Below are 17,630 nucleotides of genomic sequence, written 5' to 3' on the forward strand. Positions count from 1 at the left end.
TCATGCTGCTTCGCTGCCAAGGTCGCCGATTTTGGTGTCCTTTAGTTTTTTCGCGTCAGGGGAAATTGAGATTTTCTCGTCGGAGCTTGTTGAGGATCTGTTTCTGCGTTTTCTGATGAAGCCAGATACAATTTCAGCCATGTGTTGCGCAAATGATTTGTGGAAAAGGCGGCCGGCTATCGAAGCAATGCTCACGCCGCCATCACTTGACCGAGCAATGTTAAAGACTCAATATTTTTGGTTTAACAGACATGGAGAACACTAAGATGAAGTGGTAGTCATGATATAAAGCCCTGTGTGACATTTAATAAACTGTTAGAATTTCAGCAGGAATTTGATATTAGGTCATAAGTCACTTGGAGCCTTATTCCACACCATTCTTCCTTTTGCACTTCTGGCTTTTAGATTCTCTTGCTGTAAATTTACATGTGCCATATGCTGTGAACAAGGGCCTGCAATTTTCACATTATCTCATTTTTTACACAAGGTGTTACATGTATGTTCTTCTTTATGGAAGGGGCATTTAGAGAACACTTTTGAAATTATTGCTAGTATTTCACTGATTTAACTAAGGATTTTAACTCTTGTTCAGGCAACTACCTGCAACAATGCTGGGTCTGACCTGGACAGTTCTGACTCCTGCACCTCCTGTAGTGATGATACAAGTGATACCGAGAGCCTTGTTGGTGACGAAGATCCTGATATGTGGAGTGACATACCAGAAGATCATCTCCTTCAAGATATTACAAATGATGAACCGCTTCCAAAGCCTAAGCAACATTAGTCACCTGTACAGGCAGTTACAGTAATACTTCAGTGGTTGGTTTATTTTCTGTTATTCTGGCAACTTGGCCTGAAGATTATTATTCAAGCAACTTGCAAGATTAGCGACAATGGTCTGGAATGGTTGTTGCGCTTTATGTTTCAGTTTCTTCACATGGCAGGTATAAGCTGCAACAATGATTACATCCGTCAAATGGCCTTTATGTTCCCAAGTTCATTGTATCTTCTAAGGAAATTTATCATGTTTAAACGTGATAACTTTGTTAAGATGGCTGTTTGTTCAAAATGTGCATCACTCTACAACCTTGAAAACTGCACAAGAAAAGTAGGGGGACAGATTGTCTCAAACATTTGTTCCAACAAACCTTTCAAGAAAGGTAAAGAATGTGGAGTATCATTGGCAAAGAAAGTCATCCTGAGCTCTGGAAAAGTGTGTTTTTATCCACATAAACTCTACTGTTTTAACAGTGTAATTGATCAGGTTGAAGGATTGTTGAAAAGGCCAGGAGTTCCAGAAATGTGTGAACAGTGGCGAGAACGTGAAGTGAAAGAGGACATTTTTGCAGATTTCTATGATGGTGGCATCTGGAAAGATTTTCTTAAATACAAGGGAGAAGTTTTCTTGGCTGTACCCAGAAACCTTGCCTTTGCAATTAATGTTGATTGGTTTCAACCTTTTAAGAGGAGAAAAGATAGATCCGTGGGAGTCATTTATTTAGTTCTTCTCAACCTACCCAGGGAGCAACGGTTCAGGTGGGAGAACATCATAGTTGCAGGCATCATACCCGAAATGAGCAAGGAACCTAAATCACTCAATTCATTTTTGGTACCAATTTTTGTAGATGAATTACAGGCATTGTGGAAAGGTGTCGAACTTTCAACCAGTTTAAGCAATACCCCTCTTACATACCGTGGTGCACTTCTTTCAGCGGCAGCAGACCTCCCTGCTATACCAAAGCTAGGTGGTTTCAAAGGATATGCGGCACATCGGGGCTGTTCAAAGTGTTTCAAGTACTTTCCTGGAAGGTTTAAAGACAAGACAGACTATTCTGGTTTTGACAGGGATACTTGGCCCTCAAGACATATTAGCAGTCATAGAATGCATGCAGAAATGGTACGAAAAGCTTCAACTCAAACACAGCGAGAGCGTCTAGCCACAAAGTATGAAGTTTATTACAGTTCTTTATTACAACTTGAGTACTTTGATGCAGTGAAATTTACAGCTATTGATCCCATGCATAATCTGTTTCTGGGAACAGCAAAGCATGTGTTCAAACTATGGACTAAGAAAAACTTGTTAACAAAGAAAGATCTCAAGGTGCTAGAAGAGCGTATCCACTCCTTTGATGTTGGAACTGGTTTTGGTCGTCTTCCCCATCGTATTGCCTCTAACTATGGTGGTTATACTGCTTCACAATGGAAGAACTGGACACTTGTGTATTCAATGTATTGTCTGCAAGGTCTACTTCCTGTATCCATTTGAGATGCTGGCAAACATTTGTCTTTGCTTACCAGTATTTATCTTCACCAGTTGTTTCTAAGGTTGACATTCTGAAGGCTGATAGGCTGTTTGTAAAGTTTGGGGAACGATTTGAAAGTTTGTAAGACACCAAACATGCACCTTCATTGTCACTTGAAAGAATGCATTACTGATTGTGGACCAGTTCATGCATTCTGGTGCTTCAGCTTTGAGCGTTTTAATGGAATTCTGGGATCAATGCAGGTGAATGGAAGGTCAGTTGAGGTACAGTTAATGAGAAAACTTCTGGCTGGACGATTTGTCTGGGATGCTAAATTTCCTACCGAGTTCAAAGATACCTTTATGCCTCTTTTTACCCAGGAAAGGAGTGACACTGCTGAAAGTTTAATTGTGGAAAATGCTACTGCACTATTTAATAGTGCATGTTGCTTGAAGTTAGGAGACTTTCAGTGGAGTGATCTTACGCATGTTACTCTTCCTAGATTATTCAAGCACTTTGCTTTGGATCTTGATGAGCTAAGGGTGCTTCTTCACTGCTACAAAACGTTGTATCCTCATGAAACAATTGAACTGCCCTTTTTGTCCAGGGTTGCTAGGAAGTATTCAAACATCATGCTTGGCACTTGAAAAGTTTGGTTCAAAGATGGACTGTCGTAATCGGCGCTCAGCTCGAATAATGGCTTCTTGGGCTGCCTCTGATCGCTTGAATGATATTTCTACAGTTAGAAGACCGGGAATAGTAACCTTCTATATTGTGCACAGTGTAAAGATTAATGAAAAATTTGTTCAGCATGTGTTTGCTGTTGTTTGGTGGAATAAAGGTGATAAAGACCAAGATTTCTTTGGAAAACCTGTCCAGGTTTGGAAGTTTGATGAATATGAACCCTGTGGACCTGCTCTTTTTATGCCTGTGCAACGAATTGCACAAAAGTATGCTTGCTGTTCAGTGACACTACATGGACACACTAAATTAGTAACCAGTCCACTTCCTAGATTGTTTCATTAAGTTTGTGTTGCAGCAGAAGACCTATTGAGTTTAAAGGGGCTATGCCATGGTGATTGTTACATTTTTGAGCTCAAATAAGAACAAAGGATCTCTTAGTATTATTGCTTAAAACCAAAATTCCCCTAGTTCAAGATATCAGCTAAGCTATTTTCTCAAAAGGGGAAGATGACCCTGATCTGTATTTGGCTATCTTTACCCAGTACAGGAGAATTTCAAAAAGTTGGCCTCCTTGAAAGCGGGCGGGTGTCACAAAAATCTGGGACGGCTCTTGGTGAAGAGGGGCATGCTGTACATTTCTTGGTTTGGGGCTTGATTTGGAGCTTGTTGAGTAGAAACAGAAAGTTCATCCGATGTCACAGCACCAGTTGCTCCAGCGATTGGCCTTGCTGGATTTGATAGACCTTGCAGTTGCTGGTTTTTTTTTTTTTTAGTTCCTTGCATTTCCCGGCTATGGACCTGGCAACCAGCCCTCCAGAGGGTGGAAACTCAAAGCTGCCAAACAGCGATATGTCCTTCAGGGTGCCAAGTTTCTCTGGTGCCTTTTGCCTCTTGATCATCAGTTTCCGGCAGGTGACACTCTTCATTGACTACACAAACAGAAAGCAAATTAAATTGAAGGGGAATTTGAAGGCGACATTATCTTAAAATTTTCATGATAGGGTAATAAAAAGGCAGTCAACTCCAACGTCTTTGTTGCACTTAAAATACGCTTACTTTGTTCTGTTTATTACAACCATCTAGGGGAGGGAAAGAAAAAGAAAAGAGCCACAATGATATAAGTGACAGTACCGTACTACACGTATTTCAATGTCATTGATTTCTTCATATATAATCATGTATACCCTATGTGATATTCCCTTATATGGTCATGAACATGTGCTCTCAGACAGAAGAGATGCCATGTTGGATTCTATGTAGAATGAAGTTGTTGTATTCATTTTTGTCCTGTAAATTAAAAAATTAAAAAAACAACAATATGCTAGTCCCTTTTTGTAATCAACCACTGATAAAGAGCCTGAGATCTCAGAACATAAAGTAACATAAAACACTGGTAATCATAGTATAAATCATGATGTTATGCTACATCATGAACACAATTTAAACAATAACAGCAAACTATTCAAGATAAGAACAGGGATTTTTCTATTTTTCTGATTTGACCTTGACTCCTTTACTCATACACAAAATGCTTCTATAAAATTCCAAAGGAAAACAAAAAATGGCCAATGCTTTCAAGTTACAATCAGTGCAGTGAATAGTCTGTGTTAACAAAACCAGACCACTCTTTGTTGGTTTCCATTGATATGAAGTAAAACTTGCTGCATTTGACAGTGATAAAGTAGCGTGATAGTGCCCCTTGAAAATTTGTAAAATACAATTGATAAATCATTGTTTCTAGTTGCAACATAAGTAAAAGTGGCAACATATGCAGACGCAGTAATGTGCTTTTCATTAGATGCTTTCATTCCTAACAAAGGAACAAATGATCCACATGTTACTGCTTATCCATATGTTGCTAAGTGTCTCTAGTGTGAACCATGCCTAAAGTTTGCTCAATAGCAGCTGACTCGTCCCCAGTCGTCTCTCTTGTCACGCGTGACGGGGAGCGTAAAGGGTGATGGGAAGGCGGAAAGGAGAGAGACGACTGGCAGAACCTGTTTTCAAGATGGCGGACAGAATAATGGCGGACGGAGGGGGAATTTCTAATTTTGAAAATAGACCCTTCCATCATGCTTATTTGGATCGGAAGTTACCCTGCCCTCATATATCTTGCAGAAATGAGGCCGGTAAAGTGTTTTTCCAAGAGATAGGGCTCGCACAACATTTTAGAGTGAAACACGCGGCCGTTTCCTTCGACGAAGAAAAATATAATCGAGAAGCGTGGCGGATGTTTAAGTTGTTTCATGGTGAAGAAACTAAGCGACACTTGGATTGGCTTTCCGCAGAATGCCTACTTCAGGTTTGTTTTTATATTACTTCTCTTGTATGTATGTATGTATTTTACGGTCTAGTTGGCAATGAATATTCATGGTGGAACTAGTTTTTGTTTATAATTTTCCCACGTCGCAGATTTTTGTTCAAAACTATACCCCTATTTCTTTTTTTTCCTTCAAATAGGGAAGTTGTTACGAACGTTTTACTGTTGCGACTGCATATGAAGGTTGCCGAGTCCTTGAACTGGTGGCCAAATCTCCAAGAGAATGTGCCAAGCTAGCAGGCATCATGTTAATGCATTTCGGTCGACTGAACGCATATGGCAATGGTGCGCCAGAAGTAATCGAGGTCAACAAGCCAGGGCTGGCCGTCCACTTTAATGTCTGGTTCTCCAAACGATCTGTCAGTGGCAGTGGCAAGTTAATAACAATAGTGGTGCCAGAGGCTATTCTTATCAAACGGGTAGGCGATTCTGTTTCAGTGATACTTGAAATATTTATTTACTAAAACAGTTGTCATCTCAGACCAAAATAGATGTCAGTCTTTTGCAAAAAAGGCACAACGTTTGACTTGTTTAGACCAATTAACTGCAGCCAGGGGAAAAAAGTCCCGCAGATAGGCCTGTTGTTTGCACATTTCTGGAACCGATCCAATAAGATCAAAAGATGGACCTGATATTTAGTTTTAGATATACCCAAGAATGGTTCCAGAAATGTCCCGTGAAAACACCTGGACCATTTGGATTTCTCCATGTAAATGTATCTTATGTAAATTTATCTTATCATGTAAATTTATCTTATCATTAATAAGGGTTGCTTTCCTGCAGGACCTTACAGTGGATTCACTACAGGACTGTACCATGCCAGTTGATATTCCAGGAATCGACATTGAACTCTCTGGAAATAAGGCACTACACATACTAAGAGGAGTATTTCATTTACAACAATTCAGAGCAAGTCAGCAAGAGGCAATAGAAAGTATTTTAAATGACAAAAATACTGTGCTGATCATGCCAACAGGTGGTGGGAAAACCATTTGTTATGCCATTCCTGCCCTGATGAAACAGAAAATAACTGTTGTAATTTTTCCCCTGTTGGCACTGTTGCTTGATCAGGTCGAGCGGATGCGGTCGCAAGGACTCAATGTCTGCTATTTTATGTCTGACATGGATCCTACTGAGAAAGAGAATATCATGCACAAACTTAATTTGACCCCACCAGAGTACACTTTCTTGTTTCTAACTCCAGAAACTGTCTTGTCACCAACTGTGTTTGAATTAGTGCAAAAATTGTCTGCAAACAATCTTCTTAATTTTTTAGTTATTGATGAAGCCCATTGTATCGACACATGGGGTTTTCATTTCCGTCCCGCCTATGCAGAGTTATGGAAACTTGGAACTTTTGGTCGTCCTATTTTGGCAATGACTGGCACAGCAACGAGACGGACAGAGGATGTCATTTTACGCAATTTGAGATTGTCAACAGAAACCAAGGTGATTCGCCAGTCTGCAAATCGTGCAAATATATTGTATCATGTATTGAACAAAAAGTCAGATGGGAAAGTTGCACTTGTTGAACTCATAAAGAAAGAATATCCAGAGCAGTGTGGTATTGTCTACTGTGCTGAAAGGAGCGAGACTGTGGATGTTGCCTACTGTCTTCAAACAGTGGGAATCAATGCTGTCTTCTTTCATGCTGGCATGGATGTCATTACCAAACAACAAACTGTTGAAAGATGGAAATCGGGAACTGCCCATGTCATGTGTGCTACAGTGGCATTTGGCATGGGTATCGACAAGCCAAATGTTCGATTTGTTATCCACCACAGTGTGCCAAAGGATTTGGAGAGTTATGTACAGGAATCTGGAAGGGCTGGTCGGGATGGCAATGATGCACATTCGTACATCCTTTTTCGGTTTGAGGACAGAACAAAACATTTGAGGAACATTTCGTCTCTTCCCAACAGTGACCGCAAAATCATTTGTCTAGATGGGCTTAATGATGTGGTTAAATACTGTATAACCCCTGTTTGCAGAAGGCAACAAATAGTGACCTACTTTGATGGTAGTGATATCTCTGGCAACCCATGCAACAAGTCATGCGATGTCTGTTCTGCAAACAAACATTTTGCCTCTGTGGACCACAGTGAAGATGCAATTGAGGTTATAAATTGCCTTGAATCAATGCAGCAACTTCATGAGAAAGTCACAACAAAGTTTTTGGTGCTAACCCTTCGAGGGTCAAAGGCAAACACTGTAACTAGTAAGGGATTTCAAAATGTAAGAGAGTATGGGGAGGGAAAAACTAAATTTAGCGAGAAGGAATTACTGAAATTCATACAATACTTAATCACTGAAAGTATTTTACATGAACAGCTGCGCCCTGTAAATGAGAACAGTACCACGCCTTATCTTGTGAAAGGAACCAATGCTAACAAACTCATCAGCAAAGAAATCAGGTTTTCTTTCTATAAATAATTACGTGTTTTAATAGTGAAATTTTGTCTTGAGGCTTAGCGAAAAATGATAATGACATAAGATACATTGTAATTTGTATTCTAATTTCGTTTGTTGTTTTTGTTAAAGCCTGAGAGCCACGTTAAAATGTACATATTTATTTCATTAGCAAGTAGGCACCTTTTGTGCCAGCTGGCATAATAGGCCATTTCCGAGTTGTTTTGAAACTCATTATTAAAGTGAGGCTTCGTGCATAGTTTTTGTTAAGAAAATTAGTTTTCATTCATATGCAAACAATACTAATTTTCTTAACAAAAACTATGCACGAAGCCTCGCTTTAATAATGAGGTTCAAAGCAACTCGGAAATGGCCCATTGAATGTGTGAATTAACTAGATACAATATACTTGCTTCACAGGCTTTGACTCAAGTGAGTGTGTACAGTTTCCTCCCATCACTTCTAATGCGAAAATATTTGATTTTTAGTAACGTACCCCGTCCAAAGAACGCTTGTTATGCTAATTTACCAAATGTTAATGTTGTTGCTGTGTGTACATTTCTTGAGAGGAATGGTCATTCTATGTATCTGGGCTTGAGACCAGCTGGAAATATGATTTTCCAGGCGGATTTAAAAACTGCCAGGGGTGTCCTTGCAATTGACCACTGTGGTCGAGATATGAGCTCTCTCCGCAGAGAAACCAGAGCCTTACTTCATTCTCACTGACTCGACCTTGAGACCTTGAGACCTCTCATCCCGCAGGATTACCACACTAATTTCTCACACCCCTTCTTCCACATCCTCATCCAGTTCATGGTTGCTTGGGTTTTCACCCTCTGGGAGAACATGAAAAGTGCTATACAACTTGCGCCCAAAGTTTTCAGTCACTTTGCTTTTGCCCTTCTTGTACACGTCTACCAGTGTGTTGGAAACCTTGCCATTTTCTTCACCCTTGTTTGAGAGCTTTGGAATGAAGTCTTGATCTCCAGGAGGATCTAAGAACTTCTGTTTGAGGCAGAACCACATTCCCTGCAGTTGATCTGGAAAAGGGTCTTGCTCACTGTGGTGAGTAGTGGGATGAACATTGAAAGCCTCGTGCCCTCCAAATGCATTTCGTACTGCTCCAAGGCAATCCAAGTTGACTGCAAGTAGCTTGAGAACTTCCACACTTGAATGTCCTAACAATAACATGAAGGAAAAGTTGAATCTATTCTTCTCTGGGGGGGGGGGGGGGGGGGCATAAGAGAGCATTATTATTTTTTGGAAAAGAGGGTGAGGAATCTGGCTCTGTCTAATTTTCCATGTGATCACAAAGCTCCTGCTTCAAGATGATATTCATGTCACCTGCATCTTGTGACAAAGACTTCAATAGGAGACCAGTCTTCAGGGCCAATTAAAAATAAGAATGTGTAACTTACCTGATGCATAATTCTTCAGTGGTTGCACCAAGTACGCCTCCACCCATTCATCAAGTGCAATGTTGTGACCGTCCTTCCCTTTCACATTAACAGAACAGTTGTGCTGCAACACCTTCCGGGTCACACTAGGCCAGGCTGCGATAAAATTTACAACATGGACAAAAGCTTCTGTCCAATAATTGCGTTTCTGCAGCTGAGCAAACAGTGGTAGCATTACCATCCAAACAGCTTCACGACCAACACCATCGCCAAACTTCACACTGGACAGGTACAATTCTCTTAAGGGACCAAAGAGGGTAAATAGCTGGCTATGGTAACGGAACTGGACTTTTCTGCTCTCAGATTCTAACCATTCCTTGAAAGAACTCAACAACAGTTCATGATGGTTTTCATTAGTTTTGTCATGAGCAGCAAGTGAGGCCTCGGATGGAAACAATTCACTCTCTTTAAAGGTCTGCACTGCAGCCAGTCCATAGGCCATTGCCACATCCCGTACTGCTTCGTCTATTCTGTTGAGGTTCTGGTGCTGAAATTTCTTGTCTCCAAATGCATCATCTGTTACCTTGTCTCGCTTCATCACAGTCTGTGCGACACACATGAATCCCCCAGGCCCCATAGTTTTCTTGCACACCTCATAAAGGTAACCTTAGAAATAAAAGAGGAAAACGTCTTAAATTTGAATGGTTCTTGCAGCTGGACAAGTCTCCTATTCTTTACCATTTCAATTTGATATTTTGGATTAGCAATGCACAGTATGAAAATTAATCCTTTCTGGCTTGCTATATCAGTGGATAATGCCCTTGGCTGAGACTGATGGTCCTTACGATTTGACATTTGCCCTTAAAGCTTCACATTTTTTGGACCACCACATCGCGGGTATTGTCAATATACAAGCCGCCTGAAGGAATTACTGTCTTCGCTAAATACCCAGCTTTCACTTGTGGAATAAATGTCAATCATCATACAACTGTAGCCAACCTACAGAAACCATTTTTATACTGACCCTTCCTAAGTCATCTCTCTTGTTGGGAAATGCAAAGCGCGAAGGGTGATGGGAAGGAAGAAAGCGTGATACGTCATGCGAGAAAAGAGAGACGACTGGGGCCGAGTCAGGTTTTTATGGATAAATGGTTTGTGTATTATGATTGTAATCGAGAATTGGAAAAAGGGATTATAGAGTCCAGGCTGTCTGTACTCTTGTGAATCTAGCTTAAAGGCATACACCAGAAAACCAACACAGACTCAATTCCCGAGAATGAGTCAGGTTAGTTGTTTGATAGTTTGCATGTGTCTTACCTCTAGCATGTAAATCTCCAGGAACCTCTGCTGCCCATCCATATGCTGACAAGGACTTTTCTTTCACGCTTCTGGTGATCTTGTTGGTGCCCTGGTCACCAACAAGAAGTGTTTTGCAACTCTTTGAGCCTCTGCTGTACACTTTGTCTTCATCGTCTGGTCCAGGAAAATGATCAGCAACAGGGGGATCAGTTGTGGCAAGTTCTGTTGCCTCCCAAACTTTCAAATCCTCTTCATCCTCTTGAGCCAAACTGTTTTTGAGTAATTGGCTGATATTAGCCAGTCCCAATTTGTCTGCAATTTGTTTCGGTCCTGGTACTGACGAGAAAAACTCGTTGTTGCAAATTGCAAAATTCTCCAGTAGAATTTTCACCATTTGTTCATCTCCCTTTAAAACGGCTAATGTCAGTGGAGTTGCTCCGCACCTCTCCTTTACATTGGGATTAATCCCAGCATTTATCAGGGTCTGTACTAATGGCACATTTCCATTCTGAACAGCATGGTGCAGTACAGTGCATCCATGATGATCTGTGGCATTCTCCCACTGTTCACGGTTGTTGCGCAGATATTGCTTAAATTCAACAGCAGCTGCTGCATCAACTGATTGGTTTGCTTGCCACATTTTGTCTGTTAGTTTTGTAAAAACTTTCTTAAATTTCCCATCAATTTTCTGGAATGTGCTTGCATTAGCCATGTTGTTTGACTCATCTTCAGCTTCTCTGTCACCGTCTTCTTCCAAAATTCCTCTGTCAACATCAGGGATTTGTTTTTCAACACGTGCCAATTGTTCTTCAAGCTGAACCATTTGATTTTTATGTTCTTGAAGCAAGTAAAGAAACTCGTGATGCTTCCTCGCAGCTTCGATGTTGAAGGTCTTCAGATTCTCGTCATATGGCAAAACCACTTTCGAATGATTGCACGGCATGCCAAATTCTTTACCAAAATGTTCAAGTACTGCAGCTGTTCCAGTTATGGTGGCATTGTTTTCAATGGAAAGAGGCAGGGTGATCGTTTTACTTTGTCCTTGGTTGTTCTTTTTGGGCACTGGTTGTTTAAGCTTGTATTTCTTCAAGTTGCTTTTGCTGAGGTCCTGTTTCTTCAACCAGGTTTTGAACTCGTGTTCACTCATGGCAGCAATGGGTTTCTCTGACAAAGGGACTGAATTAAGACCAACATCAAGCAGCTTTGTGAAGTATTGATCTTTAGCCTTTTCAAACACTTCCAGCTGGACAGGATTTGAATCTAAAAACAACAGAAACTGCCTTTAATCAATGCAAATGTACAAATTTGCCATGTTCATTTAAAAAATTGCCACAGAAAGTATAATAATACATGTAATTGCTAGGGCTGTGCTCTAGCAGTGACCAGGACTGCAGACTTCTAGAAACCCCACATTTCTTAATAAAGAGTCTCTCTGTGATTGTTTTGATGGCACACCCTTGGATGATACACAATTATTGTACGTCATGTACTTATATTAAATTAATTGACAAATTTCTGAAATAAATAAATAAATAAATAAATAATATATTGAAATTAGAAATTTGAGGTTAATAAAGGGAGAAGAGCCATGGAAAAATCCCTCAGGTTCACAAAAAAGTCAGAATTTAACACTTTATTTCAACGTACCAATGAGGAGATCATCAGCAGTTAACAGTGAAACTGGTCTCTGCGGTTCTTGCGAGGCTTCTTTATCAACTAGCAAATCCTCAAATGCATCGCAATTGGGAATGATGGCACCACGGATAGTGAAGTTCCACATCTTTGGTGCTGTAGACCTGAATAGTCTCTGATGGCGTGCTGTACCTCTGTACATGTTGATGTTGTCCATCAGCAGCATAACTGGAATTTCATTTGGAGCATGTTTCGCCAAGATTTCTGTGTAATTTTCCAGTCGTTTTTTCAAGTAATTTTTTCTGCAAAAAAAGGGTTAACATTTATTAGGTCATAGTTAAGTAAGAAACTGTGGGCAGTGTATGTGTTGTGATTTAATAGAATTTTTCAAGCCGGTTTCAAATCAATTTTAATTTTCCCATGTTAATTACCATAACCTGGAACAAAGGGAAATAAAATTAATCTGGTTTGTAAAATTTCGAACCACATGTGCTGATTCAAATATAGTGTAAGTAATAATCCTGACTCATCTCCAGTTATCATTTTTGTTGGATCAAACAAACAAGGTATGATGAGAACCATCAGCTCTTTATTCACTAACACCTGTGCCTCCTAACAAAATAGTCATTTTACAGCCAAACTTTTACAGCCACCATTTGTTTGCATTGTTACTCGCCAAGACCAGGGTCTCTCCAGTCATGTTTCATATTAAATAATCATTTCTATCTAACCTCAGGTATTGGACATGTTCTTACATAATGATTGAGTGATACCATACGTGTTGTCCCAGTACTTATATATTTTTTGTGGTTCAATTTTATCCTTGGTTTAAATTTTATTTCCCTTTGTTTTGAGGTATGGTAATGTATGATAATGAGTTTAAAACAATGGGAAATAAAAATTAAACCAGGGATAAAATTGAACCACAACATATTCAATACTTGTTACAGAGGGAAGGGGTTTTTACTTACATAGACACACTTAATAGTGAATAATTATTTCTAAATAAAAAGGTAACTCACATGGAATCATAATGAAGAGACAACCCAATTGACTGGAGCATGTTGATGAACTGTTTCCCTGCCCCATATGACATGCAGAGTAGGCCAAATAGAAGTGGGAAGTCGTTGCGACATTTTGAATTTCTGACATTCAACAAGAGAGCCAAGGCATGGTGTCCACGGAGCACTTTCTGTTCATTTGTTTTTTTAACATTTCTTTCACCAGTAGGGTTGCTAACAACCAAAGTCTCCACGATATTCCTCAGCAAGGGGCATCTTTCCTTGACAGCATCAACAAATTCTTTAAACATTGATGTGATGAGTTCATCCACATCTGAATATTGTAAGCTTCTAATACCAATGTTGCAAATGCCTTCCAGGATTTTAATTTCTTGGGCAATTCGTTCTGTTTGCTGTATGGTCAACTTTGCATTTTCAACATCCTTTGCTTGGGCCAGTTCTGCCTCGAAAGCAGTCAGCAGTGTCTTCATAAGACGGTCTCTTTCTTGTGCCTCTCGAGTAAATTCTGCCAGGAGCACTTGAACTTGTAGCATACCCTGAGTGGCAATGGATAACTGCTGCCAGATTTGTGTCATGACTTCTTCAGTTGCTTGAAGTCTCCGCTGGATATTGACCATCTCAGCTGTGAGAAAGAATTCCAAAGATAAATGTATATTTAAAAATAAAAACTGAAATTTTTTAGCTACAACACCAAAGTTTCAATACATAAACACATCATGTGCTGCAAGAAGTTTTGTACCCATGATAAAGAGTTCCTGTTTTGCATGACCCAGTTCAGATCACCTGTAACAGCAATGTCACATTTGCATTTACATGTACTTGGGTTATGAAGGAAAATAGAGTCAAAATTTAGAAAGTATCAGGAATATCTTTTTAAACAATGATAGGATTAAATCAATGGCACCAAACAATAAACTTTAATATGTGTTTACATCACCCATTGTTCATTGTTTGGTACAAAAATTCGTCAATAAATGTTATACAGTACCTGGCAATCCAGTTGTACACTCAGCATTAGTGCAAGATATAAAATGAGACTTGGCTTTTAGATTGACGTAAAAGGTTCTACAAATGCAGTTAAGGCATCATAACAATTTACCACAACTTGCATTAATATCAATTACAAATATTCAATAAGCTGGAAAGAAAATTAAGTAGCACTGCATGTAAGAGGTTTATAACAAAAACAACAAGGCCACAGCTCTGGGCAAAATCAGAAAATATAATTAATGTAGGTGTCATTTCATTCACACTCCACTCTGCACAGGCTGACCCCAGTTGTCTCTCTCAGTGAGAAGAGGAGTGATTGGAAGCATCACTTTTTGTGCTGCCCTGACCACACTTTCTTTTAAGAGAGACGACTGAGGACGAGTCAGCCTACACGCCATGTTCCAGCAGGAGAGTGGTCGTGTAGTTTTGTACTCCAGTTGACACTTACATACTATAGACTATGACACAAATTGTCACCAATTCATCAGTTGTAACCGTTAGCATCATTTTAGAATACTTAAGACAGAATTAACCAACACTGTGAAATGAGAAAAGCTCATTTGAAACCTTTGTAACTTTATCCGCCCACAAAATAATTTCAAAAGATGAAGAGACAATACATCGAGACAAAAACTTCCTTTGTTAGCAATTTTCGGAACTATGTTAAACAATCGCCCATCTTTGTAAAGAAATCCCAATGGAAATGCTTTCTGGCCAATTGGAACCTCAGATTTTTGTGAGTAATTATGCAAATGACAAGGATACGTTCCATCTTCTCTCCTACGCCTGGTTGATACTGTAGGAAATACACGTTTCAGGGTGCGTGTAACTAATGGTGCTGATGCTTCATCAAGGGCAACATAGGCCAACACAATTTCCCGACTGACTTCACATCCTTGCTCCTCCACAAATCCAGTAGTTAAATAGCACTCTAGTTTGGAGCTTCTTTGTTTTACTTCTTTGCCAGATGGTTTACCACCTGAAACATTGGAGCAAGATTAGCCTGGTCACTTATTTACACTGAGTTCTGATAAGGCAAATAAGACAAATAATCCATGGTACGAGTATTGTCTGAATATTATTCATTGTTATTTCTGTCACATTTAAATTTCACACCAGTTATATTTTCAATGTCTCAGGTTCTGTGAACTAAGAATAATACAAATTAACTGGGCTGAGTTGCTCGAAGCATGGTTAGCGCTAACCATTAGTTAAGAGGTATTAAAACCTATAGGTTGTTATGGTAATTAACCCGGGTTAGCGCTAACCATGCTTCAAGCAACTGGGCCCTGGGCTGTAAAATTTCAAACCATAAAAAAGTTATTCCTTCCCCAGTCTCTATTTTCAGTTATCATACATTAAACGAATACTGGTCAACTCGCCTACGTGCAAACTCGCCTATGCCAACTCACCTACGCCTACTGGTTAACTCGCCTACGTAGGCGAATTTAGAACATAGCACGCTTGTTTAGGTTTATGGATTAAAGAACGAGTTAGATAGAACATAAAGTTATTTAAAAGGCATACATTACTTGAGTGAACTCGCCTATGTCAGGAAGAGAAGTCGCCTACGTAGGCGAGCTGACAGGTTGTAGGCGAGTTTGCACGTAGGCGAGTTGACCGGATACCCATTAAACATAACGAAACACAAAGGATATCGAATAGATCGAATACAAAGACAAAGGACAGCAAAGGAAATTAAGTAGGAAATACTAGTACTTGGGTTACCAACAAGAAAGCGTTTTGACTTGGGCTGACTTGGGTTCTGTTTCGAACCATGCTTTGTGCCCCTTCTACTGTCATCTTTGTCGCTGCCGTTTTGTGAACGATCAAAATGGCATGCCAGCCTTCTCCTCGCTTTCACAGGCGTGCTTGATGATGGCACACGAGGTTCATCATCTATACGGAAAGAAATCACACCTTTGCCTTTCAACTAGGCTTTAAAATCTGCAACAAGCAACTGTGTATAAGCCTTAATATGAAATGTATTACCATATGTATTATTTTTATATACATACCACAAATACTAAGCTCGTCTATGGAGTCATTCAGTTCTTGCAATGTGTCTTGCAACGTGCAATCTTCCTGGCCTCCGGACGCCATCTTGGATTTTAAAAAAGTTTCGCCAAAATACTTCTAGTTGCGACACAGATCACAAAAACACGTCAACTTGGCCAGTGAATCGTTATTGAACGCATCTAAGGCGAAAGGAATCGCTGAAACGCCTTCGCACAACTTTTCGACTCTTCTCGCAGCTTTTCGACTCAAGATCTACCAGTCGTTTCTCTCTTTCCCTTTCCTCCTTCCCATCACCCCTTGCGCTTCGCTTTCTTCCCTCCCATCACTCTTCGCGCTCTCCGTTTCCCAACAAGAGAGACGACTGGGGACGAGTCAGCAATAGCAGTAAGATATAACACTTAACAAATGCATAGAACCACTTGCTTGAAGAATTCTTCAATGGAGAATGTTTTTTACAGACCAAAGAATACAACTTTAATATGTGTGTACATACCCCAATTAAAGTTACCGTGTACGTTCAGGGAAAAAAATTTTGGATTTTCGTTTTTTTTTATGGAAATAAACTTTCCAATAAGATCTTTCGAATAAAAAGAAAACTTTTTGAAAAAGAGTGAATATTTGCCCAGAAATTGGGATGAAAGCGATTTCCACCGGAAGTTAAACTCCACTTTGATTGACAGCACGTTGCTGCCAATGTAACCGCCCTGTGCGATTATCGTGCGAAGTTTTGTTTACACTGTAGCCGCCATTAGCTGAGTGGTTGTACTTATAGAAAGTCTTCCTCAGATCCATCCGTTGTTGTACTGAAAATCATTCAATAATGCTGCTGAGGCATGGAATCCCACAAGCCATGGAAGTGTCCGTGGACAAGTTCCAAAAAACGGACGGAAAAAGAGAAAAAGTAAAGGAAAAGAATGCATAGATGAAGAAGTGAGACGAGGTCTTTCAGAGTCCAACAAAGGTTCCTACTATCAGGAGTGGTCCTCGGATACTCCTGAAAAACAGGACAGTTGTGGAGCCAGTAGGCAGACGCTTCTTGGGATCGAAGAAAGAGGCTCGGTCAAGATTTGGACCGATCTTGACAACACTAGTACCGGTGACAGTGATTCATCAGATGACTGAGAAGAAGATGATGACACCGTAGGTGACGAATCTTTGCTAGAGACGCTCAACTTTCTCGATGCTGAGCTTCTCCAGGATGCCTTGAAGGAATCTGCCATTTGCAGAGACTGCAAAACTAGTGAATTAGAGCTTTTGGAGGAGAAGGAAACAAGGAGTGGGCAAGGGCAGGTTTGGGTTCTTCGATGTAAACATGCTGACTGTAAACCGCACAAGCATCCAATGCGTTTTCACACATCACCGAAGAATTCGCGATTTTACGATGTGAATCGCGCCATCGTTTTGGCCTTTAGAGCGATAGGTCATGGCTATTCAGCAGCCCAAAAGTTTTGCAGCATTGTTAACTTGCCAAATCCAGTAGGGAAAAAGCCCTTGTCTCAGCATACAAAGGCGATCTTGAAAGTCGCAGAAGCAATGCTTGAGGAAGAACTCTGTGATGCTGCCTTTGAAGTGAAAAAAATTCTCAGGGATGTGGGAGACATCGAAGATTGTTCGG

The 17,630-nt window shown here is 40.1% G+C and overlaps 2 protein-coding genes and 1 pseudogene across 2 annotated transcripts; 2 read left to right on the forward strand and 1 right to left on the reverse strand.

Moving 5' to 3' along the window:
• Nucleotides 1–919: 919 nt before the first annotated feature.
• Nucleotides 920–3,478, forward strand: LOC146486452 (uncharacterized; annotated as a pseudogene).
• A 1,409-nt stretch (nucleotides 3,479–4,887) lies between these two features.
• Nucleotides 4,888–7,680, forward strand: LOC146486453 (putative ATP-dependent DNA helicase Q1). The gene is made up of 3 exons (XM_085097425.1): nucleotides 4,888–5,229; nucleotides 5,388–5,666; nucleotides 6,031–7,680. The coding sequence occupies exons 1-3, from the start codon at nucleotides 4,888–4,890 to the stop codon at nucleotides 7,678–7,680; spliced, it is 2,271 nt and encodes a 756-aa protein (XP_084953551.1).
• LOC146486454 (uncharacterized) lies at nucleotides 7,646–16,381 on the reverse strand. Its single transcript, XM_085100768.1, has 9 exons — nucleotides 16,015–16,381; nucleotides 15,725–15,895; nucleotides 14,762–14,975; nucleotides 13,995–14,071; nucleotides 13,007–13,628; nucleotides 12,000–12,286; nucleotides 10,371–11,612; nucleotides 9,075–9,719; nucleotides 7,646–8,834 (listed from the first exon to the last, which is right to left on the reverse strand). Exons 1-9 carry the CDS (start codon nucleotides 16,097–16,099, stop codon nucleotides 8,437–8,439), a joined length of 3,741 nt encoding a protein of 1,246 aa, XP_084956894.1. The 5' UTR covers nucleotides 16,100–16,381; the 3' UTR covers nucleotides 7,646–8,436.
• Nucleotides 16,382–17,630: the final 1,249 nt, after the last annotated feature.

The sequence above is a fragment of the Pavona decussata genome, unplaced genomic scaffold (assembly GCF_977016875.1).
Source record: "Pavona decussata unplaced genomic scaffold, jaPavDecu1.1 SCAFFOLD_21, whole genome shotgun sequence".
In the NCBI taxonomy this organism is placed as follows: Eukaryota; Metazoa; Cnidaria; class Anthozoa; order Scleractinia; family Agariciidae; genus Pavona; species Pavona decussata.